Source organism: Lithobates pipiens, unplaced genomic scaffold (assembly GCF_037356315.1).
Source record: "Lithobates pipiens isolate NorthernLeopardFrog02 unplaced genomic scaffold, aLitPip1_a1.2 Scaffold_16, whole genome shotgun sequence".
In the NCBI taxonomy this organism is placed as follows: Eukaryota; Metazoa; Chordata; class Amphibia; order Anura; family Ranidae; genus Lithobates; species Lithobates pipiens.
Window position 1 is genome coordinate 327,418,421 of NW_027507748.1, and position 24,430 is coordinate 327,442,850.

At 39.6% G+C, this 24,430-nt stretch overlaps 1 protein-coding gene across 2 annotated transcripts in view; it reads left to right on the forward strand.

Moving 5' to 3' along the window:
* SDC3 (syndecan 3) overlaps window positions 1-24,430 on the forward strand; it is a 175,676-nt gene that overhangs the window by 147,116 nt on the left and 4,130 nt on the right. For both annotated transcript variants that reach the window (XM_077481754.1, XM_077481753.1), the window contains exons 2-4: window positions 575-695; window positions 1,228-1,757; window positions 14,698-14,992. In XM_077481754.1, coding sequence (XP_077337880.1) covers window positions 575-695; window positions 1,228-1,757; window positions 14,698-14,992 — 946 coding nt within the window. The remainder of the gene's footprint in view (window positions 1-574; window positions 696-1,227; window positions 1,758-14,697; window positions 14,993-24,430) is intronic.

Sequence of the window (24,430 nt, forward strand, 5' to 3'; positions counted from 1 at the left end):
GCAAATGTTATTTTAAAACATTTGCTACAAGACAACAAAGAGAACAAAAAGGTGCAAGACATCTACTGGACTTTAAATGTTCACTAAATAGAAGGTATTGCAAATATTTTTTTGTTTTGTTTATTTAGATCTATCATGTAAAATATACTGTACCATATACACAATGATATATGGCTGAAGCTGGAGTGATATCTACCTACTTTACAGAATTTGTGGATCTCTGATTTGGGATCATTGGATGACAGGGTCTCCCTTTCCCCCATGGCTTAGGGTATGTGCGCGTTTCTGCTGCTAGTTTTATCCTCAACTGCGAATGACAACAACAAATAGTAGATCGAGAAGAACTGTCGCACAAAATTTTACCATCACAAACCCTGTAAAGTTACAGCGCCAGTTTATTGCAGTCTCCCTGTGAAAATATTTCCTTCCCCAGTACAAAAGGATGTTGCTAGAGAAAGAACTGACTCACAAATTATCCCAAAGGATAGTTTTGAAGATTTGACATGCTGAATGATAACCGGGAGCTGTTTGTTCAATGCAAAACTGTCATTCTTTTTTTGTTTCTGTCCCATAGGGCCAGCGGTGGCGTAAAGAATTTGAAGATGAGAAACCATTTGATCTAGAAACCTCTGGAGATGATGACTTCATTGATGAGGAAGAAATTGATGATGTATATTCTGGATCGGGATCTGGTGGTAAGTATGATGGAAACACTTCACCAACAGAAAGCTTATTAAATTATGTAGCTCTTTTTCCGTTGTTCTTTTGTGTCATTTTATATTATTGGTAAAATATAGAGGACGTGGGGTTTATTTACTAAAGGAAAATAGACTGTACACTTTGCAAGTAAAGTTGTACTAATTTTACCCAGAGCTTAATGAATGCGGCGAAGCTTTACTTTGTAAAAAATACCTAGTCAGGTTCAAGGAAAATTTCAAAAAATTAATTTTTGCTTCCACATGTCTGGAAGATGGAAATCAGTGGAGCTTCACCGCATTCACTAGGCTCTGTGGCAAATGGCTGGAACTGCACCTGCACAGTCTATTTACGGTAGTAAATCAACACCATGGTGTTTATTTTCACTTTCCACCAGTTTCCTTTTATTTTAGCGGTCAACTTGACTTGTCCAGATTTATTTCTTTTGTGTTTCTAACATTTTGTTGGTAGCCTTCTGTAGTAGAGTGCACTACGTTATCTAAAATAAAACTCATTTTTATCTGTTCACAGATTTTGAATTGGAATCCAGGCTTGATTTTGGGGTTAGGTATACAACAGAAACCCCAATTTTGCCTCCCACAGCCACAGCACTAAAACCAGCACCTACAGTACATGTCATTCCCTCTGTACAAACAACATGGCTTCCTCCTACAACCCAAGCTACCATTGTACATCGACACCATCCATGGGCTCCTCCTGAAGAACCAGAAACTCCTTCCATGACTGCTGCCCCCACTCCAACTAGTCCTATCAAGGAAGCACCAACTGCTGCTGATATAACCCCAGGACTTGTCAGGACAACAGAAATACACAAATTACCACCTATCATTGTTGTTTCAACTTCTACAACACCACTGCCTAGTTCCGTAGAAGAAGAGACTGAAATGTGGGAGGATACAACTGAAAATGTGGTAGTTATTCCCAGTGAGGAAGACAGTAGGCTGTGGCCTACTGAGGATGAAAGGACTGTACAGACAACTACTGCAGACCAACGTGAAATCGAGGATCTACACAAAGTGACATTCACTCAGCAACCACAGGTGAGAATAAAACCAACTAGAATAAAGCGGAAAAATAGCTAACTATATGACCAAAAATGCTTAATATTATACAAGGTAACACAACATAAGCAGGGCAGTGGAAGGGGTTGTTTTCAGTGGTAAAGTGGAGTAAGGGAGTGTCATAACCCCTGTCAGTTTATTTTTTGGCATCTGTGTCCCATTGGGGAGATTTCCCTTCACTTCCTGTCCCATAGCCAAAACAGGAAGTATGAGGAAATCCCTGCAAAACAAGGGAATCCATTGAGAACCTCCAGGTCACCAGAACTAGTGTCACCATTAGAAGATTTCCCCTCTATTACTTCTCTGGGGTTCAACCCAAAAGTTTAGGTTTTCTTTTATGTTCACATTCAATGATAATTGTAAACAGGACAAATTGAGAGGGTGAATCTCCCTAACAGGGGCCCAGATAATGAAAAATGACAGGTGTTATGCCTTTAGTTGTACTTTAAGCTTAAACAAAAACTGATAGTTGCTGTTAGAGCATTCTCCACATTTTGGTTTTGACAGTAGACACAATCATACAGTAAACGTGTTTAAAGGCCACATTTGTATACAAGTTGAATTGAGAGCTGCATCTGTAGTAAATTAACACCTTTACTATACATTGTCCAAGCTATTCAAAGTGGCCAAGAACTGTCCGCTGTGCAAAAAGAGCCCAGGACATAAAGTAGCGACAGCCAAACATATCATAATATTACCAAGAAAAGATGTGTATATTAAAAGTGATAACCCCCTTCCTGGAAGCTCAATCTTAGGGGCCCCTCCGCTCACCTGTGAACTGCCACTGTAGCTTCCCATCCCCTATCCTTGGTATCAGTAAAAGTAAAATAAGTCCCACTGTCTGTATTAATGGGGTAAATGAGCGCCATATCAGTTTTTATAGGAGTAAATTTAGCCCCGTGTCTTTGGTATTCATATGTAGAGATAATCAAGCAAATCAACATCAGCAGGAAAAAACAACAGCTCAAAAAAAAAAAAAATACATAAAAATAAATGATTTTTGTTTACAAAATCATTGAAACGCGATGGATGAGCATCCATTCCAATGATTAAAAGAATATGTAATAAAGCACATACCGGTAGCTACTACCGTATATACTCGAGTATAAGCCGAGATTTTCAGCCTCTTTTTTGAGGCTGAAAGTGCCCCCCTCGGCTTATACTCGAGTCATCGCTGTCTGCCCGCTCGATCAGCGTGTCGAGCAGACAGACAGCGGCCATTCTATAGTTCAAAAGCCGCGCCTCCGGCTCCGCCTTCGCCTGTGATAGGCGGAACACTGAATTTCCCAGCAGCCTGTGTTCCGCCTATCACGGACTTTGTATCATCCTCGTACTACGGACGAGGATGATACGATGTACGTGATAGGCGGAACACAGGCTGCTGGGAAATTCAGTGTTCCGCCTATCACAGGCGAAGGCGGCGGCGCAGCTTTTGAATTTTACAATGGCCGCCGAGGCGCCGACGAACGAAGAGGGCACGGGACGGAGGCAAGGCAAGGCACGGCACGGGACGGGACGGGACGGGACGGAGGCAAGGCACGGCGGCGAGGCACGGAGGCAAGGAGGCTCGGCACGGGACGGAGGCTCGGGACAAAGGCTCGGGACACAGGTAGGCTGGACACACACACACACACACACACACACACACACACACACACACACACACACACACACACACACACACACGGATGGATACACACACACACAGGGATGGATGGATGGATGGAGACACACACACACAGGGATGGATGGATGGATGGATGGAGACACACACACACAGGGATGGATGGATGGATGGACACACACACACACAGGGATGGATGGACGGACACACAGGGATGGACGGACACACAGGGATGGACGGACACACAGGGATGGACGGACACACACACAGGGATGGACAGGCATGTCTTACCCTCGGCTTATACACGAGTCAATAAGTTTGCCAGTTTTTTTGGGGGTAAATTGGGGGCCTCGGCTTATATTCGGGTCGGCCTATGAATCACATGGTACAAGTACAAGCTTATAAAGATGAAGGACCCACGTAGGGTCAGATTGAGTATTTGGCAGACCCCTATGTTGGTCCTATATCTGGAGGTTCTTTTCACTTGAGCCAATGTGCCTTTGTGCTGGAATGGAAAATTGAGAATTGCGCATATGTCATTCACAAATGAGATTTATCACTAAGTGATTATTATTATTATTATTATTATTATTATAATACAGGATTTATATAGCGCCAACAGTTTACACAGCACTTTATTGTTTATCTACTCTTCTTACAACTATACCATGGGGACCTGTGTTGAATTTTAACTAGATATTTGGTTTCCTTTGTCCTGAAGAAGTGAGTTTCACCTAAGAAACACATTGACAAAGGGAATACTGCTTTATGAGCAGAGTGATAAGTCATTCATCTGATTTTCTGTTCTGCAGAAAAAATGGATGGGGGCTTTGGGATTTTAGAGGCACCAATAATATATTCAAAAGGAAATTCTTTATAATCAATGATTTTCTGTTCTCTCCTCCAGGCTGAATGTTCTTTTCCAGCTTATGTGTACTAAAACACAATTGATTGGTTCCTAGTGCTACTTTTCCCTCTCCAAGTCTGAACTCTGCTGTACAGGACAATGCAAGTGACCGATACAAAATTTGAACAGGCAGTAGTTGCATTTATATACATGTAATAATTTTTAGTTAACCTATAACTGCATTGGTGTTTTTATCTGCCTGGGGTTAAATTCTTAAAAAATTGCATTTAAACATTATGCGAACACAAAATTGGTATTGGTGTTTTAGGTGAGTTATTTGAGATTGAATAATGTAGGTGTAAAACTACTATTTAAATGCAATATTGGAGGCAGCATGCAATCTTTTTTCCATTAAAACTACTTTTAAAGTGGATGCAAACCCTCTCCTATACCCAGTGAATTGAACAGCCTCAGATGATACACAGAGATGAAACAAATCTCCCTACATACGTTTTTTTTATATCTGCTGCCTTCAGCTTGCTATATTCTTTAGATCTCTTACATTGTGTTAGAATTTTTACTTCCTCATTCAGCACTGAGAGTGAAGTCTTGGCATACACTGTGTGACAGCTGATTGGAGGAAAGGCACACACCACCCCTCCACATAGGGAAAAGAATGAAGATACTTTCAGAGCTGTGCTCTGAAAAGACAAGCTCTCTGCTGATATATTTCTAGCACCCACACCAACACAAATTTAAGGTTGCTTATATCTCCCTTCTTGGAGAACTTGTCAGAAGTTATCATGCTAATAACAGAGGAATGAAACAGCAGAAACACACAGGACTTAGGGCTTTGGAGAGAGATAAGTAAACACTACAGATATATGTGCCCAGGTGAGATTTCATGAATCTAGTTTACAATAACTTTAACTGAACAGACCAGAGAAATGTTGTTGGTGTTGGTCTCAATATCCCCTTGCCTACTCTTCCTCTACAGTTCAAAAAATGCATCTCTCTTGTTTGGCTTTGTCTCTGTTCACCCAGCTGCTCTGCTATTATAGTAACTACTGTCCTATATTCATTAGGGGATGTTTCCTTTTGAGGTCTCTGACAACTCTACATCTATGCTCAGATAAAATAAAGTAGCTGTCTGCTGCTGTTGAGCTTGCATCATAATTATTTTGCCCATCAAGATACATATGCTCAAATTGATCACACTATACAGCATATGTGTATTATTGTTTGCAATTTTCCAATACTACAAGGATTCTACAAGAATACTTACAACCCTAGAAACATTTTTGAACACTGCATTCATAAGAGCCTAGTGATATCTCCATACAGAGCATTTTCTTTTGTATTATAGTGTAGAATTAAATAAAATGTTTGTAGAAGTGTAGAATAAAATTTGTGTTTTTTGTCTCCCTTTTTAGTTCTAATAAGTTGAATATTGCCAACAGTTGTAGCAGATATTTAGGTAGCCTAGGTAGGTAGCTGCATGACTACAGTTTCAAACAGTACTGTTAGAGGATTTTGAATTTACTGCTGCTTATCAAAATTAGATAATAAGCAAACCAAGTGAATCAGTAGGAGTTTATATGAAATAATAAGGGCCCTGATTCTCACCAACTCCCTCTGTGTGTTGATAATGGAAGTGGCTCAAGGATTCAGAAGCAGCACACCCGGTCTCCTCCCACCGTGGACAGCAGAGCGATACAGGGAAGCGTTGTGTCTCGATGGCAACCTGTGGCACCAGGCACATTGTGCGTGGTTGCATGGATACACGTTTTGGGGCAGTCCAACCCTTATATCAAGCCTACTATAGGCTTTGGGTGAAAGCTATTTCTTAGCGGCTGCTGCCATGGTAACTCACGAAGATATAGAACTAAATTATAAAAGATATAAATATTCAAATTTATACAGAGAAAGGGGGGGATGAAAATAAATTAATACATATGTAAAAAAATATATGTTTAAAAAATGTACTCAAATAATATACAATACTGGTACCAGCATCCCAAAAGGAAATATAAACACAAAAAGTTTGGAGGTAAGGGACTTTTGCGGCACCCAATATTGGAAGAAAAACAAGAAAAGGTGTTCTAAAAAAAATATACAAATTTATTTCATATACATTACACAAAATATAAAAAACAGTCAAACATTTAATACACATATTAAAGTTTGACTATTTTTTATATTTTGTGTAATGTATATGAAATAAATTTGTATACATTTTTTTAGAACACCTTTTCTTGTTTTTCTTCCAATATTTGGTGCTGCAAAAGTCCCTTACCTCAAACCTTTTTGTGTTTATGTTTAAAAAATGGACAATGGACATGATTTTTGTTCAAATTAAACTTTTTATTAAGGTTGTAAGCATACAGATTAATAAAGATGTGTGATAAGTCAATAGGATAGAAGTAATAAACATTAATACAGTATCCTGTGTCAATGTAAAATAAGTAAGTATCGACAGATACATATGACAAAATTTCACTCAAACATGTATTGTATAACAAATACAACATCTTAATAATACCTACGAAAAGGTAAGACAGTATGATTATTGGATTGAATATTGAATTAGACAGCATGATTATTGCACAGGTGTGCTTTAGGTTGGCCACAATAAAAAGGCCACTCTAAAATGTTCAGTTTTATCACACAGCACAATGCCACAGATGTCGCAAGTTTTGAGGGGAGCGTGCAATTGGCATACAGACTGCAGGAATGTCCACCAGAGCTGTTGCCCTTGAATTGAATGTTCAGTTCTCTACCATAAGCTGTCTCCAAAGGCCTTTCAAAACCGCAGACCTCGTGTAACCACACCAGCCCAGGACCTCTTCATCCAGCATCTTCACCTGTAAGATCGTCTGAGACCAAGCATCCGGACAGCTGCTACAACAATTGGTTTTGCATAACCCCAGAATTTCTGTACAAACTGTCAGAAACTGTCTCAGGAAAGCTCATCTGCATGCTCATCATCCTCATCGGGGTCTTGACCTGACTGCAGTTCATCGTTATAACCGACTTGAGTGGGAAAATGCTCACATTCAATGGCATCTGGCACTTTGGAGAGTTGCTCTCTTCATGGATGAATCCCGGTTTTCACTGTACAGGGCAGGTGGCAGACAGTGTGTATGGCGTCGTGTGGGTGAGCGGTTTGCTGATGTCAATGTTGTGGCCCATGGTGGCAGTGGGGTTATGGTATGGGCAGGAATATGCTATGGGCAACAAACACAGGTGCATTTTATTGATGGAATTTTGAATGCACAGAGATACCGTGATGAGATCCCGAGGCCCATTGTTGTGCCATTCATCCACGACCATCACCTCTTGTTGCAGCATGATAATGTACGGCACCATGTTGCAAGGATCTGTACACAATTCCTGGAAGCTGAAAACATCCTAGTTCTTGCATGGCCTGCATACTCACCGGACATGTCACCCATTAAGCATCTTTGGGGTTCTCTGGATCGGCGTATACAACAGCGTGTTTCAGTTCCTGACAATATTCCAGCAACTTTGCACAGCCATTGAAAAGGAATTGACCAACATTCCACAGGCCACAATCAACAACCTTATCAACTCTATGCGAAGGAGATGTGCTGCACTGCGTGAAGCAAATGGTGGTCACACCAGATACTGACTGGTTTTTGGATCCCCGGACCCTTCCAATACAGTAAAACTGCATTTTAGAGTGCCCTTTTATTGTGGCCAGCCTAAGGCACCCCTGTGCAATAATAATGCTGTCTAATCAGCATCTTGATATGCCACACCTGTGAGGTGGATGGATTATCTCAGCAAAGGAGAAGTGCTCACTAACACAGATTTAGACAGATTTGTGAACAATATTTGAGAGAAATAGGCCTTTTTGTGTACAAAGAAAAAGTCATAGATCTTTGAGTTCAGCTCAGTATAAATAGGGGCAAACACAAAAGTGTTGCATTTATAAATTTGCTCAGTGTATATTCGAATATTGAAAAAAGAGACATAAGATAGAAAAGAGGGAAGAACAAGAAAAGAAAAAGAAAACAAATTGAAAGTTGGTGGACATAGAGTAGAAAAATTGTTAGGAAAGAGTGTACGGAAGTGAGGAAAGAACTAAAAAATTTAAATTAAGCAAGAAAGAATTTTCCAACTTATCCATCCATGCATACCATAGTTTGGAAAAAGAAGCATAATCTTCATTAGCTATGGCAAGGAATTCCTCCATTCTCATGAGATGGTTCAGTTCAGTTACCCAATCACTAATGGAAAGGGGTATAGAGGTTTTCCAATATCTAGAGATTAGGGTTCTGCCAGCCAGAATAAAATATTTTAATACACTCTTTCTTTTTAATATTTTTAATAGAACCTGTGATTCAGCTATGTAATATAATTAACTCATAAGTAAGAATGACATTTAGAAAATATAAAATAATGTAATTATATAGTTTTGTGCCTTTATAAAAATAGAAATATAAACTTATTGGATATGGGCAAAATATTAAAATAATAATACATAATAAATCAAATGGACACCTGGGTACATTGTAAATATAGAGATACCAGTTGTAAACTTTTATAGGTAGGTAAATTAATCTAGATATGAAAGAAAAACAATTCAATTACAGTATTTAGCTTTAGTTCTTAATTTAGACCCTCATGGGTCAATGTATTAAGCATAAAAATTCAGCTTTACAACTACTATTGGGGATACTTTTAATAATCCACACGTTTAACCTTTCCGTAGATTTTCCATGTTTTTCTTAAAACTGTGTGGGATATTATAGTTGATGCTCCCTTTTTCAGTTGCCCAACAATTTTCCCCAAATCATTCTCTGACGATCTAATTGTATATCCCATGTACAACAGTCCACATGGGCAAGTCAGACAATAAAAAAGCTGCAAATGGGTACAACTTCACCATTCCCAGAAAAGGCTTTTAGGCCATGCATGACAAAGCTGCACTTGAGACATTTACGTTTCTGATATTGGAACATGCCTAATAAGTTTCAAATACGTTACCTTGACAGAGACAAGCTGTTGGCTTTTTGGAGATCTTGCTGGGATCTACCTGACTTTTAATATTGAATGCCTTACGATAGGTAAATTTAGTTTTTTTGGGCAAAATAGGGACTATAAAATGGTTGTGTAGGAGTATCCCCTAGTGTCTTCACAACATTTTCTCCCTAAACAGAAAAAAAACTTTCTAGAGCAGGGCATTATAGGTAGAGATATTCCATTACATAATGCTCAGCACAAGGATGGATGCATTAAAAGTACACTTTTCCTTTAGGTATAGTGCTGGGAACCAACAATATACTTCCATCCATTTTTTTTATTTTATACAATGCTTTATTTATTGTTCTATTCCTAATTCATGAGTAAAATACAATACAAATTTTTTTAAGCATCGGTTTTTGGTCACAAACTTACTGATGTTACCAATATTGCTTCAAGGGGTTGTACCGGGGTGATGCAGGCAGCTGCAGGCATCACCCCAGTACCGTTCATTACAGCGGACGGTCAGCTTTCTTGTTGCTTAGAGGCCAGAAGCAACCAGCCGGCACATCTGGCATGGCCAAAGACGGCAACAAAGCCAGATCGGCTTTGTTCGGGTCTCGAGTCTCATAATCCAGATGCGATGTCATTACATCACTTCAGGATTACTGGCATCCTAAAGGCGCCAGCTTGAAAAATAGAAAGTATTCAAAAACGCTGATCTTGACGCTTTGAATACTTTCCAGTGCAGAGAAGGGGTCTTATAGACCCCAAATCCCCCCATAAAGAGTACCTGTCACTGCCTATTACTGTCACAAGGGATGTTTACATTCCTTGTGACGGCAATAACAGTGATAAAAAAAAATGTAAACGGACAGTGTAAAAATAAATAATTAAATCTACAGAATATTGGCACCTGATATCGGCTATCTGCCTGAAAGCAGCCATAAAATCGGTATTGTTATCGGCCCTGAAAAAACTATATCAACCGATCGACCCCTAATTGTGACAAAACATCTTATCTGTTCTTTTGCTGTTGTTTCCAGCAGGATAAGCTATTCTAAAGCATAAATAGAAATGCTGACCATAGTTCAACCCAAAGATATATTCAGATGGTTGTTCTGCATGTTTGATCAATGTCTAATGCGTTGACTGGCTTTAATAGGAATTACAGCTCAGATATTGAACCCCCCCATTGTATTGTCTGCATCCGATTTATTTTTTAATTTCATTTGTCAGAGTCTGATAAGTTAAACTATCAGTTTAGAGTGGCTTAACTTTGTAAAGTCTTCTCTTTTGCAATATTATTGGCATTGGTGAAATAAAGTGCCATTCCAGGTTGCTGTATGCTTTTTATCTCTCTCTGACTTAATTTCCACCATCAGTTTCTATTTGATGAAACAGAAATATCAAGGGTCCAATGTTTTATGAACAGTATAGCAGATTAAGTAACTTATTTAGATATAGTCCTAATAAAAGTAAATATAAATTTAGTGTGTACCAGAATAGATACTGAGACAGTAATAAAGAAACAGAATTTAGCATCGGTAGAGAAAACAGAGCCAAACTTTAGTCAATCTGTTGTAAAATCCTTTTTTTTCTTAGATGTCAAATTTTCTCAAATAATAATTTTTTTCTGATCAAAAAAGCAAGTAATGAAATCAGCCTTCCATTTGACTAAAATACTAGGGAGGGTGAAATCTAAATAAATCATATTTTTGTACAATAAAGTAATTAGGTGGGATCTGTTATTCTTAAGTGTTATTTTCTCAATGGGATTAAGAGGCTGGATAAGCAAATTAGCATTGAAGTTTCTTTTGATCAAGTCCAGTAATGCATTTTAACTTCTCATCACAAGTCAGGTTTCCAGTCTCATTTTTGAAAACATACGTTATTAAAGAATCATTACTGAAAATACTTTCAAGATCTGAAGCTCTTAAGACTCTAGAGAGAAACTGGAATTTAAATATTTTGTTCACATAGTTAAGTAGAGTTATAGTTAAAGTGAACCAGTGGTGCCTAAAGCTGAAGTCAACAATAAACTAATAGCAGTACAAAAGTAATCTCTTTATTTAACCTAATCCTTTATTACTAATGCATTGTTCTATAGGCTTCCAGATTTTGGTATTCAAGACCATTCACTGCTATGCTATCTCCATGAGCAGGGTCCCATTACCACACCTTGTAGTGATTTTAAGGCAGCACTGACATCCATTTCAGCAAAGCATGTATTGGACCCCTTCCCCACCTTACTTGAGAACATGTTCCAGAAGCGGAAAAATAATTCCTTCCTAGTCCGCCAATAAGCAATTGAATATACCCTGGATCAATGAAGCCTGGTGTTATTACCTATAAATGTTAGTATCCAATTATATTTTGTGTATTTAGAAATGCATCCACATCTTTTTTAAAACAATCTACTGAGCTGACTTATTGACTATTTACCATTCACACGTGCTTGCATGTTAGATTAATTGCAGACGCTGGATAGTCTGAAACTTCAGGCACTCTGTTCTGCAAATTTAGATCTGTTCATGTGGTCAAGAGCTTGGGTTTGTGTCCTTCTGTCTGTGGCCTATAGCAATGGTGGGTGGAAGGGGCAAAGTATGCAAAAAACACACAGGTACTGTCATGTACCTGATAGGAGACTGAAATGACATGGTCGGCCTCTCTTGTATCTCCAGCTCGGGCCCCACTGAAGGTGGAACAGAGGGTACCGAGGGACAGGAGGAGCATGAGTGCCTGCGGATGTTGATGGAAGAACATGCAGCAGGAAATGCGATCCCAAGGAGACTGGTGAACCAATGGATCAGTAACAGTAGTAGTGTTCAGAAGTCTAGCCCAGGTTAAAGGGGCACTCCGCTTATGCTGTTGGTTCAGGACATTCAGCTTGACAGGGTTCTCAGCTGACTTGAGGCAGAAACACTCATCAGTACACAGAGCTGGTACAGCAGACTGCGAAAAAGGCACTTGAACACAGGACAGGAAGCCAGAATCAGAGACAGAAGCATAGCCTCAGGAATAGTCAGGGTCATCAACAGACGGGCAGTGAGATACCAAATCATGAGCAAAGCCAAAGTCAGGAATGAAGCCAGGTCAGGAATTAAAGACAGGTTAAAAGCAGAATCCAAGATCAGGTCAGGAGGAATTCGGGTCAGCAACAAGGCAATCTTAAAGGATGAATGCAGGACACAGGGAACAGCTGAAGATCAGTCAGCACAGAACATGGGCATGGACATCCTTTAAATAGCCCTTCTGGTCCCAACAGGAATTGTGCATGTGCGCAAATGCTTGCGCACATGCATGAGCCTGGTAACCGTTGTGTGGGAAATACCATTGCGTATATCTGCACACCAGACATCTCGAAGGGATTCTTTGACAGGTACTTCTAGGTGCCTGCTTTCAATGTCTGGTGACCAGGTTAATTTTACTTATTGCACAAAGGGGTTACTTTAGAAACCATCTTTGGTTTATTGGTTTGGTTATTCTGCTTAATTTTCAAAAGTAAAAGTCTTACATAAAACAAACTGGCTACTGTTATCTTTATTAGAAAAAAAAAACTGACTGTAGTTTGACTCTTTTATTCATTTAAACTGGCCATAGACGGTTTGAATCTCAGCTGGTTCAGCAGAGACTGGCTGACATTCAAATGATGTATGGTTGAGCTAAACTTGGGTACAACCAGTCTGTCAGATTTTACATGCGATTATTGCTACCAACTATTGTAGCTGTGGTAATCACTGTGTTCTCCTGGCAAAGATGGCTCCCTCCTGCCGGAAGAACACAATGGCTCCACGGGAGGGATTCTCCCATTAACACTGACCCATGGTTGCAGGAAAGAAAATCGCTCCATCTATAGTCGGCTTTAAATTTTATCATTTGTTTAGTTTGATTATAAAACTCACTAAGCTTTCAAAGCTCAATACTAAACAAAAATAGTATTTTGGAATTATACCTATGAACTTCAGCAGTCACACATAAAAAGGTTGTCATGTAGCAGAACCCCATATTATTAGCAGTGTATAATCTGCACAGGTGTCTTAAATTTTGTACCCAAGCTGCTTTCTAAAGGGAAGCACTGCACTCTGTTAGATTTTAAATGAAGTCTGAGTGCCCATAGAGAAGGTTTCTCTTCTCTTCCTGTTCTGTCGGACACCCATCACAGGGACACAGACAGCAGTAAAAGTCTGACAGTTCTAAACCTTCCTCATTCTATTAGAAAAGGATTTTTGATTGCTTAATTTCTGTTAAAGTATAACTAAAAGGCTAAACTTTTTTGTTTTTTTTGTTTTGGACAGAGTGGAGAGGGATTAGAACACCTTTAGGGTCGGTTCACACTAGGACGACTTAGCCGCCTGACAAGTAGCGTCCCGCTCTGTACAATGGAACCGTTCTAATCGGAGCGACACAAGTCGCTCCAACTTAGAAAAAGGTTCCTGTATGACTTTGGGTGCGACTTGCATTGACTTCTATACAGAAGTCGTTTTGCAAGTCGGCGCAGCGGTCGCGTCTGGGTCGCCTGAGGCAGTCGCACTGAAAGTCGTGCTGCCTCAGTGTGAACCGACCCTTACTGCTGTCTGTTCCCCGATTAGGCAGATTCACTCTCTCCATTTGTTTACCATTAAAATTAAAGTAAAGAAAACCCCCAATTTTTGGGTAATAGGAAAGTAATAGAGGGGAAATCTTACAATGGGGTCATTAGTTCTGGTGACCTGGGGGTTCCCAAGGGATTCCCTTAATTTTCAGGGATTTCCTCTCACTTCCTGTTTTGCTATGGGACAGAAAGTGAAGGCAAATCTCTGAACTGGGGCACAGATGGTGAAAGAAAACCTGACGGATTATAACCCCCCGTTGCTCTATCCAAAAGTAAAAGAAAAAAAAAAGCGTTGCCTCTAGTTCTACTTTAAGGGGATTCTTCTCACTTCTTATTCTGTGTGACAATTAACCAGGAAGTCAGCACATTTTCCTAACTTTCCTGTTCTGATTGATATTCATCATGTAGACAGCAAGCAATGAAACATTTTCACACTAAATAAAATAGTAAGTATAATAAGATTGTAGTAATATTGTAGATCTGGAAATCCACTTTTAGAGTTTAAGCTATTGTTAATATTTTCCAAACCATATGTATCCCGACCTAATTCTTTTATGAAATGTAAACATGCACAAAAATCGTTTTTTTTCAGTTTCTCCTTTTTTTTAAGGGTTACATAAATGCATAAACCAGAGAGAGTCTCTGTATTATTTATTCTTCAAACTAACATTCTGTATAGGTTCCTAGTGGTTCTTGCACCAGTTCTTGGGTTGGAGGAGTGGATTCCAGAGGGTAAGGTATAATCGGACATGAGCTGGCTGAATAATAGGACTTTCTTTTTTCTATTTAAATAATCTTAAAACGTTATTATTAGCACATATGTTCTGCCTATTTTAATTTTATGTTGCCTCTTTCTTGGTGACAGACAGACATCTGGGAAGTGACAATAGCCACTGCTCGTGACAATGAAGTAGAGATTCCAGTCAGTGGAGGGCCAAGTGGAGACTTTGAGATCCAAGAAGAAGACAGCAAATCCCAGACACAACCACCCACAATATTCGACCTGGGGAATGAAGTACTGCCACCAGGCACAACTCCCACCGATCAAGGTCGAGGAAGGAAGGCAGATACTGGCCTTATTGACAACACTATAGATTCTGGAAATACATTGGCACAAATGCCACAAAAGAACATTTTGGAGAGAAGAGAAGTATTGATAGGTGAGTTTTGTTTTTTATATATTAGGCAATATATCATATATTACTTGGAATTATATATATATATATATATATATATATATATATATATATATATATATATATATATATATATATATATATATAGTTTTCCTATAATAATAATCTTTATTTGGGAATCAACAGTATTTTTTTTTTTTTACGTATGTTACGTATTTTTTTAAGCCTGATTTTAAGGAATTAGGTTAAAGTACAAAAATGTCAAAAGGCTGGACTACTTGACCTCCATGAAAATTGCATTTCAGTGGTTAAAAATATCTCATCTTTTGCAGACACAGACTGCCCGGGATTTCAGGGATTTTGGTTTGTGACAGAAATGCTTTTTAGCAGTACATAATTTTCTGAATCTGCTGCATACTGTTGCTGTTTATTGCTGAAACCTAAAGGCTGATTCAAGTCTTATTTACGTGATGGAATTGAGGGATCACTGTGCCTGACCAATTCAAATGAAGCAAATCATTATTATTATTTTTTTATGTGCCTTAAGGTAGAAGACAAAGAAAAACTTTTCCTGCACTTTTGTGTAAGATTTCAGGATAGCATAAGTGCCCCCATTTTGCTAACAGTGCATGAGAATTACTAGGGGTGCTAAACACACATTTGGCCACTGCTGTTCCTCTACAGACATCATGAAAAGGACAGAGGAGTCTTTTGTACTTTTCTGCTATTAGTCTGCAGTTGGGACCTTACTATTAATGTCATAAAATATGTTTGCCTGTTAATAATAATAAAGCTAAGGAACCCTCTCAGGAAATTAGTAGTTCCTCCACTGTACTGCTTTCATTCACTCTGGCTGAGGCATGTGGTATCATCTTATTCTGGTAGTCCATTCCTGGCTTTAGATGCTAGACCACAGATGATGCATGCATATGGGTGACTACAGAAGTAATCAGCAGACCATAGAAAAATAATTGCAGAATCCCAGTTTGCTGCTAGGGTCACTCGCCTAGGTTAAGAAGTGCATTTCTAGAATCTAATGTACCAAAAATAGAAAGTTCATTATGCTAGTGTCTAAAAAAAATAAGCAGAATTTTTGATACATACATTACACAATTAACATGCCAACATAACATGAGATTTTCCAAATTCGATTAGGTTTACACTTCAAGCCCCCGTACACACGGTCGGACCGTGTTGTCGGATAATCCGACTGTCTGTGGGCTCCATCGGACTGTTTCTGTCAGAATAGTTTTAGAGCTGGGCTATAAAACTTTCCGACAACATGATCCGATTGGACTTTGTCTGATTGTGTGTAGAGAATTCCGATCGGACAAAGTGCCGGAATGTCCGCCCGTGTGTACGAGGGCTAACAGTTGTGTATGGGTCAAGAGAGAGGAAATAACCTTAGTTCCATCTCCTTTAGGATGGTACCATCTGAGACAAGGCTGTCAAATGGAAGGAAAAGCCTGGTACTTTGCTTAGTAGCTTGATCCTCTATAGTCCTTCATTTATTATAAAGGGGCAGACTTTTGCTCATTAACTGAAGCAAATAACTTCATTTTTTTTTTCGTAACTTCATTCAGTATAGAGAACAAAATCACGGTGTTGGTGTTTTTGACTGATAATCCTGTAGGGCAAATTTAGCCAACTAGAAAAGTCTACAATTTCTGGGGAAATTGTGTGAAGTGTTCTTGCCTCCACCTACTGGAGTGGGCAGAGTAACTGGGTGGGGTGGCTTGAGTAACTGTTGTGTGGTTGGAGTGGCTGGAGTAACTGTGAAAAGTGTTAAAAAGCTTAATATTTTAAAAATAGTACTAAAAAAGTTGAATTCCCATCATTAGCTGAAAGAGCTGAACATTTTTTTGAAAAGTGTTTTTTTTTTTGAAAAATTTATTTTTTTTCAAATATGATTTTTTTTTCAAACATTTTTTTTTGTTCAAATTTTTTTTTGTTCAAATTTTTTTTTTTCAAACATGATTTTTTTTAATGATTTTTATAAAAAAAATAAAAAAATCATGTTTTTTTCTAAAATGATTTTTTTTTCTAAAATTACTTTTTCTTAACTTTTTTTTTTTAAAATGATTTTTTTTTCAAATTTCCTAATTTCCTAATTCCCCTTAGAGCTGTGTGGGAGGAGCTATAATTCCCATCAGAGCTGTGTGGGAGGAGCTATAATTCCCCTCAGAGCTGTGTGGGAGGAGCTATAATTCCCATCAGAGCTGTGTGGGAGGAGCTATAATTCCACCCCGGGCTTTGTGGGAGGAGCTATAATTCCCCTCAGAGCTGTGTGGGGGGAGCTATAATTCCACTCAGAGCTGTGTGGGAGGAGCTATAATTCTCATCAGCGCTGTGAGGGAGGAGCTATAATTCCCCTCAGAGCTGTGTGGGAGGAGCTATAATTCTCATCAGCGATGTGTGGGAGGAGCTATAACTCTACTCAGAGCTGTGTGGGAGGAGCTATAATTACCCTCAGAGCTTTTGTCACCTCCCACTCTTGTTTTGAACATTTCGCCATTCATTCCTATGGGACAAATTTCGGTGATCGGCTTTTCCTCACTCGCGTCTGTCAGATCGGCTGCTCCTCTGACTGAGGGTCTGTGCTGATCGATTATCAGCGCAACCCCCCCCCCCCCGAGGATGCCCACTCTGGACCACCAGGGACGCCACCAGACCCCAGGGATGCCCTGCACCAGGTATGCCACCCTAGACCACCGGGGATCCCAGTCAGTGCCCACAATGGATGCCAATCAGTGCCCACAATGGGCATCACTGATTGGCATGCATTATTGTTTGGCACTGATTGGCATTCATCAGTACAAAACAATACAATGCTGCCTATCAGTGCCCATCCGTGCCACCTATCAGTGCCCATCCATGCCGCTTATCAGTGCCCATCCATGCCCATCTGTGCCAACTATCTATGCCCATCTGTGCCGCCTATCCATGCCCATTCATGCCGCCTTCCATGCCAATACATGCCAGCTATCAGTGCCAATTTGTGACACCTATCAGTGTCCATCTGTGTCACCCATCAGTGCCACCTATCAGTGCCCATCAGTGCCGCCTATCAGTGCCACATATAAGTGCCCCTCAATGCCACCTCATCAGTGCCGCCTTATCAGAGCCCATCAGTGAAGGAGAAAACTTACTTATTTACAAAGTTTTGAAACTGAAACAAAAAATCTTTTTTTTTCCAAATTTTCGGTCTTTTTTTATTTGTTTAGAAACAAGAACACTTAATAATAAAAGGCGGAGCCAGGCTGCCGGTGACAAGTACAAGATGCTTTGAACGAGAGCCATAGTATTGCCTATGGCTAAACCACCCTGAATACACCCACTCTTGTCTAATCACAGGAAGCTAAGCATGGTCTGGCCTGATTAGGGCTTGGATGGGAGACCACTTGGGACCACTTCTGCAAGCCCTCCAGCACAACAAGCTCCTCCTAAACCACCCCTGTCTAGCCCCCACTTTTTATAAGCCCACTTCCCTTTTCTCACCCCTTCTTTCAAAAATATACTTTCTTTCTTCTCTCTCTCTTTCTCTACCTGAAATTATTATTTTTTTTCAAAAATTTTTTTTTTCATTGGGTGGTCATAATGTTTTGGCTGACCATGGGGTTGTCAGCTTTTGTCACCTCCCACTCTAGTTTTGAACATTTCGCCATTAATTCCTACGGGACAAATTTTGCAGCAAAAACGACGATATTTCATGAACCATTCGGCGAAACGTTCCACAAAGTAATAGCACACCAATCGGGAACAATCCGCACGTTTCGGTATATTACTGTCTATGTAGTGTAAAAGCTGTGGGAGGAGTTAGGGTGGTAAATTTGGCTATAATAATAATGTGAGACTAGAAAATGTATTTCCTGGAGAAAATGCGTGGGAATGTTGAATAGCATCAAAATTGCTCCATCAGAATTGCCCCATCAAAACTGCCACATCATATTCCTGTATTATAAATCAGTACATGGTGTGTCTGTGCTCTCCCACTGCCCATCACTGTGTGTAAGAAGCTTTGGTAACCATGGAAACAAAACAGATAACAAAAGCCTGGCTGCCTTAACCACTTGCTTACTGGGTACTTAAACTCCCCTCCTGCCCAGACCAATTTTCAGCTTTCAGCGCTGACGCACTTTGAATGACAATTGCGCGGTCATGCTACACTGTACCCAAATGACATTTTTATCATTTTTTTCCCACAAACAGAGCTTTCTTTTGGTGGTATTTAATTACAGCTGGGAGTTTTATTTTTTGCTAAACAAACAAAAAAAGATGCAAAAAAAATAAAAAATCATGTAAATTTGCCTATAATAATAATATATATGTGAGATAACAGTAAGTGGTCTTGCTATGCAAGACCACTTAATTAGCAATATACATGGTTTAACAGTATAATTAACCACCAACTAGCTGTAAAGTAATGTTTATACTCTAGTGCAGCCTTTCTCAACCTTTTCAACTCAGAGGAACCCTTGAAATAGTTCTCCGGTCTCGGGGAACCCCTGCTGAAAATTAGAAATCTACAACTCATGATACATTAGTGTGATGGTCAGTGAGAAGAATGGTCCTTACACTTGTGATCATTGGGAAGAATTATCTCCTTACAGATAGCTAAAAAGATCAGCGGTGTTGGTGGGAACTTATTCGAGAGGCAGAAATGGCCCAATACTGAAGGAGCCCCTAGCAACCTAGGAGGAACCGTAGTGTTCCACAGAACCCTGGTTGGGAATCACTGCTCTAGTGATTCTCCCATCACTGTTATGCTATGTTGATGCAGATAGCAAAGTGGATTGATATCACTTTTCACAGTCTGCTACTGTGCAGACAGTGTGACGCTACACAACTCTGAGGACCAGTAGGAGACTTCTAGTCACACTTAGGGGTATTTGCCACTTGGTATTTGGGACACAGACAGAATCAGATCATCTAGTTACTGTCTCTGTGTTCCAGGAGCCAGACAACAGCAGCTGCCTAAGGTAATTGCCATCGACAACCTCATAAAAGCAGAATAAACCAAACAGTGAGAGTTGGGTTGAAAAGTCGTCAAGAACAAACTTGCAGAGATAGGACTACCCACAGAGCAAGATTTGGGTCAAAAGGTTCCCAGCACAGGATCAGGGAACTCACAAATCACACATTCAGTATAAATAGCAAAGGCTGATAAAGCATACAAAAAAAAAAAAAAGATTCATGCAGTGCTTTAAAGAGATGAGAGAGGTGACATAGAAATGTGGAAACTCAAATTTAAAGAGAGGAAACATATTCCAGACGGCAAATTGAAGGTCAAGGGAGGTGTGAACAGAAAACGATAGTGTGACAGATAGAGCATGTGCACAACTCACAGCTAACCTACAATTGAGCCAAGTCTTAGCCTCACATGAACTCCTGCCTATTCTTTCATCTGTCAATGAACATTACTAGAAAAGTGACACCCATCCTGAGCTTCTTCTTTCCTGTGAAACAAGAACCTACCCCTTCCACCAATTAACTTGTGGAGCAAGCCCTGTTCTTGCAAGCCTTTAAATGTCAGCACGTGTGGGCGCATAAAAACTGATTTCAATTTAGTATTATAGAGATGATAGACTTCTGCAAAATAGATTTTGCTGCAAAATTACTTTAGTTTCACAAAAATCAGCTGTAATATTGGTTTAAAAAAACATTTTGTGGGTGTTTTTATGGGTGTAGTGGGGGTGGTTTGTTTTTTTATGGCAAAAACCCATAGGGGTGCTAAATCTCTATTAAAAAAAAAAAACAGGTTCTGCATTTTCCATGAACTCATTGCATTTTTAGAGGAAATGAAATCATTTTATAGATCAACTAGGTGAATGTTAGGTAAAAATAGGTTGAGGGTTGAAATTAACCTGGGAAACCTGAAACTATACATCCGCAGCCAACAGTCAAATAGTCTATTGTATGATGGTTTCTTGACTTTGCTTAATTTTTAAAGTATAACTAAGGCTTCTTTCACACTGAAAGCGACGGCCGTTAGCGGTAAAGTACTGCTCGTTTCAGCCACATTTTACTTTTGTGCCGCTTTTAGGCCACTAGCGAGGTGCTTTTAACCCAAAAAAAACACTTTTCAGGCACTTTGGAAGCGCTGCCCATTCATTGCAATGGGCAGGGGTGTTTTGGGGGCGATGTACACAGCGCACCCAAACCACCTCCAAGATGCTGCTTGCAAGACTTTTCTGAACATTCCGCAAGAGCACTGCCGGGTGTGAAAGCACTTATTGTAATGAATGAGATGCAGTTTTTAGATGCTTTACAGGTGCTATTTCTATATATAGGGGTAACCAGAGGAGGCCGGTCATTCACCGCTTTGGCTCTGAGGAAGAGGGTCCTCCCTCGAAACGCGTTAACTTGCAATGCCTTCGGGTCCCTTTCAATACCCGGTTGCAGGTGTCTAGAGACACGGTTCTATTTGCTGATGTACTGATAAGCACTTTTAAACACATTTTGTTTGTGAGTATGACTACTACTGTTACAGTTTGTTAATAAACATTTTTTTTCTTTGGTAATGCACAAGGTCGGTGTGCCCTCCTTTCCTCTTTCTCTGTTTCAGTTCTAAGGACACCCATTGTTCTGGGGAGGGCAGCAAGACCACATGGTTTCCATCACTTATCCAGGGGGTTGGCTGCACCACTTATCTATAGACTGCCCCCCAAATGCAGGAGATTGTTGTGTTGCCTTTTTACTATGCATTGTAAAGGCCTTGCTTTGTTTTTTTATGTTTTTTTTGGTTTTGTTTTCTTGTTACGATGGGTAAAGTTTACATGTATGTGAATCTAAAAATGTTTCTTCTCTCTTGATATAGGTTAAAGCTGAAGTTTGAAAACAAAATAAATAAATCTGTATAATAGACATGTGCACACTGAAATATTTAGTTTCGGAATTTCGTTTTCGTCTGAAAAATACATTTATTTAGTTACTCCTGAAATTCGTTTTTATTTATTTTGTTTTTCGTTAAGAATTGCATTAGTCCAAAAATCCAAATTAATTAAGGCTAAATCTGTCATTGAAGGCTTATGGTGTCTGTTGAATGTTCAAAGAAGATTCAACGGAGCAGCTAAACTGTATGACTCAGTATAGTTTAGCTGCTCCGTCGAATCTTCTTAGAACTTTCTACAGACACCATAAGCCAAAGTTTCAACGTTTGGATGCTTTGTCGAATCTTTGTCGTTCATGTTGAATACATATGGTTCAAACAGAAAATGGACTGGTGATAGTGATCACTGATCAGACAGGTAACAAAATACGGTTTATAGAATCTATATGAATCTTAATCTATAATATAGAATCTATAATAATAAATGTCCATCCCACAACACGGGCAGCCTCTGAGGCTATCACAACACTAGCAACACTAGTATCACTATCAAGTTCACAACACTAACACAATAGCAGCAGATTATTATGAAAAAGTTAAGTTGAACTGTAGTTTGCTTCACTATTGTTCTGCTGCTGTGCTTATGCTTAATTGCTAAATAATTCAGGTTCTCTGACCAGCTAAGATTGACTGTCTTCTGAAATGATTCAGTGTGTGTGTCTCTCTCTGCTAGCAATTGTAAGTGAAAGTAAGTTGGCTGTACGTGTGTACTTAGTTCTAACTATTTTACTGCTCCTCCTGTTTGGTTACAATCAGCCAATAACATTCATCATCATCATTATTTTTATTTTACTTCTCTCACCCAATTCCAGCAGTGATCTTTTCTCTCTATGTCGAATCTTTTCTATGTCGAATCTTTTCTCTCTATGTCAAATCTTTTCTCTCTATCTTGAATCTTTTCTCTCTATGTAGAATAATCCTGGACTAACAGAGTTAAGGTTAGGCACATTCTACCACAGGTTCGATAGACACAGATTGTTATTGTCAGCATCATGTGGAATCTCCTATCTATATCGAACTGTTGTCACAACGAAAACGAAAATAAAGCATTTGTTTATGTGGGATCTTTCCTTCTTCAGATTCTGCACTTTTGTTATCGTTTGTTAAAACGATAACAAAAATACCTGAAATTTGGACGAAAATGCATTTGGACGAAAACGAATGCACATGTCTACTGTATAATGGACATGTGTGACTTACTATTGATCCAGTGTATCTCTCGTGCTGCTGGGCCCTGCTTTCATTGAAATCTTTTGTCAGCCTATCCCTCCCACCACACTTCTATGAATGAAAAATGGCCTATGAATGGAGGACAGGTGGATGGATGATTAAAAGGTTCTCATCCTTCATTCACAGATTCTGTTTCAGTCATAGAAGCTATAGTAAGGTCTTTATGAATGGAGGAGTGAGTCAGAAAGGGCAGGCATAGTCAGGAACTCTTCATAATGAGTGACTGCCACATCTCCTCCATTTTGTAACTCCCCTTTCACACCACACCGCCCTTTGCGTCGGCTGTAAAATGCCGCTATTTTTAGCGGTGTCTTACCGCCAGATTTGCGGCGCATTTCAGCCGCTAGCGGGGCGCTTTTACCCCCCGCTAGCGGGCGAAAGGGTTAAAACCGCCGGCAATGCGCCGCAATAGCAGCATTTTGCCGGCGGCATTACAGCGCTGCCCCATTGATTTCAATGGGGAACAGCGGTGGAGGAGCGGTAAACACACCGCTCCTTCACCGCTCCAAAGAAGCTGCTGGCAGGACTTTTTTCTGACGTCCTGCCAGCGCACCGCTGTAGTGTGAAAGCCCTCGGGGCTTTCACACTACATACAATGGTGCAGCTTCTTTAGGGCGGATTGCAGGCGCTATTTCTAACGCTATAGCGCCTGCAAAACGCCCTGGTGTGAAAGGGGTGTTAAAGGAGGGCCACACAGAGGATGGAAATGTCAAGAAAAGCAGGAGGCAATAGCACAGCGGATACATTGGATCCATAGTAAATAATGTCCCTTGTGCTATTTTATTAACTAAACTTAGGATTTAAAATTATTTTTTATGTGACCATTTCACAAGAAAGGTCCCTGTCATTTGATAAAACTGTGATCTGACTAAAATACTAGAAAGAGCAGGATACATTACAATCCACACAATAATACACTCCCGTGTTCCCAAAACAGGTAACATGCTTACCAACTATAAAGAACGGTTGGCCATTGAGGTACAGTCATCTAAAGATTTTAGCATGTCATGTAAATGCGACTGACAAAGTCTTTTTTAGTAATATCACAGTAATAACAAAAAACACATTTTTGTTTTATACCACATTCAACAAAAATTTCAGCTGCTTGCTGTAATGTACTGGAAAGTGGCCCAAAGAATTCCCATGGAAATCAACATTTTGCTTGCTGTTAGTTAAACTTTGGTAACCTTGCGCATCCTGTTTTGCACATTCTGCATAGTATCTGATTTTTTTCATAACAATCTCACTGGTAAAATTACTGCCACTGGGAAGCACTGAAACATGATGCTACTGCCACTGAAATAATGGATATTATGAATGTTTATAATACAAAAAGCTTTTGT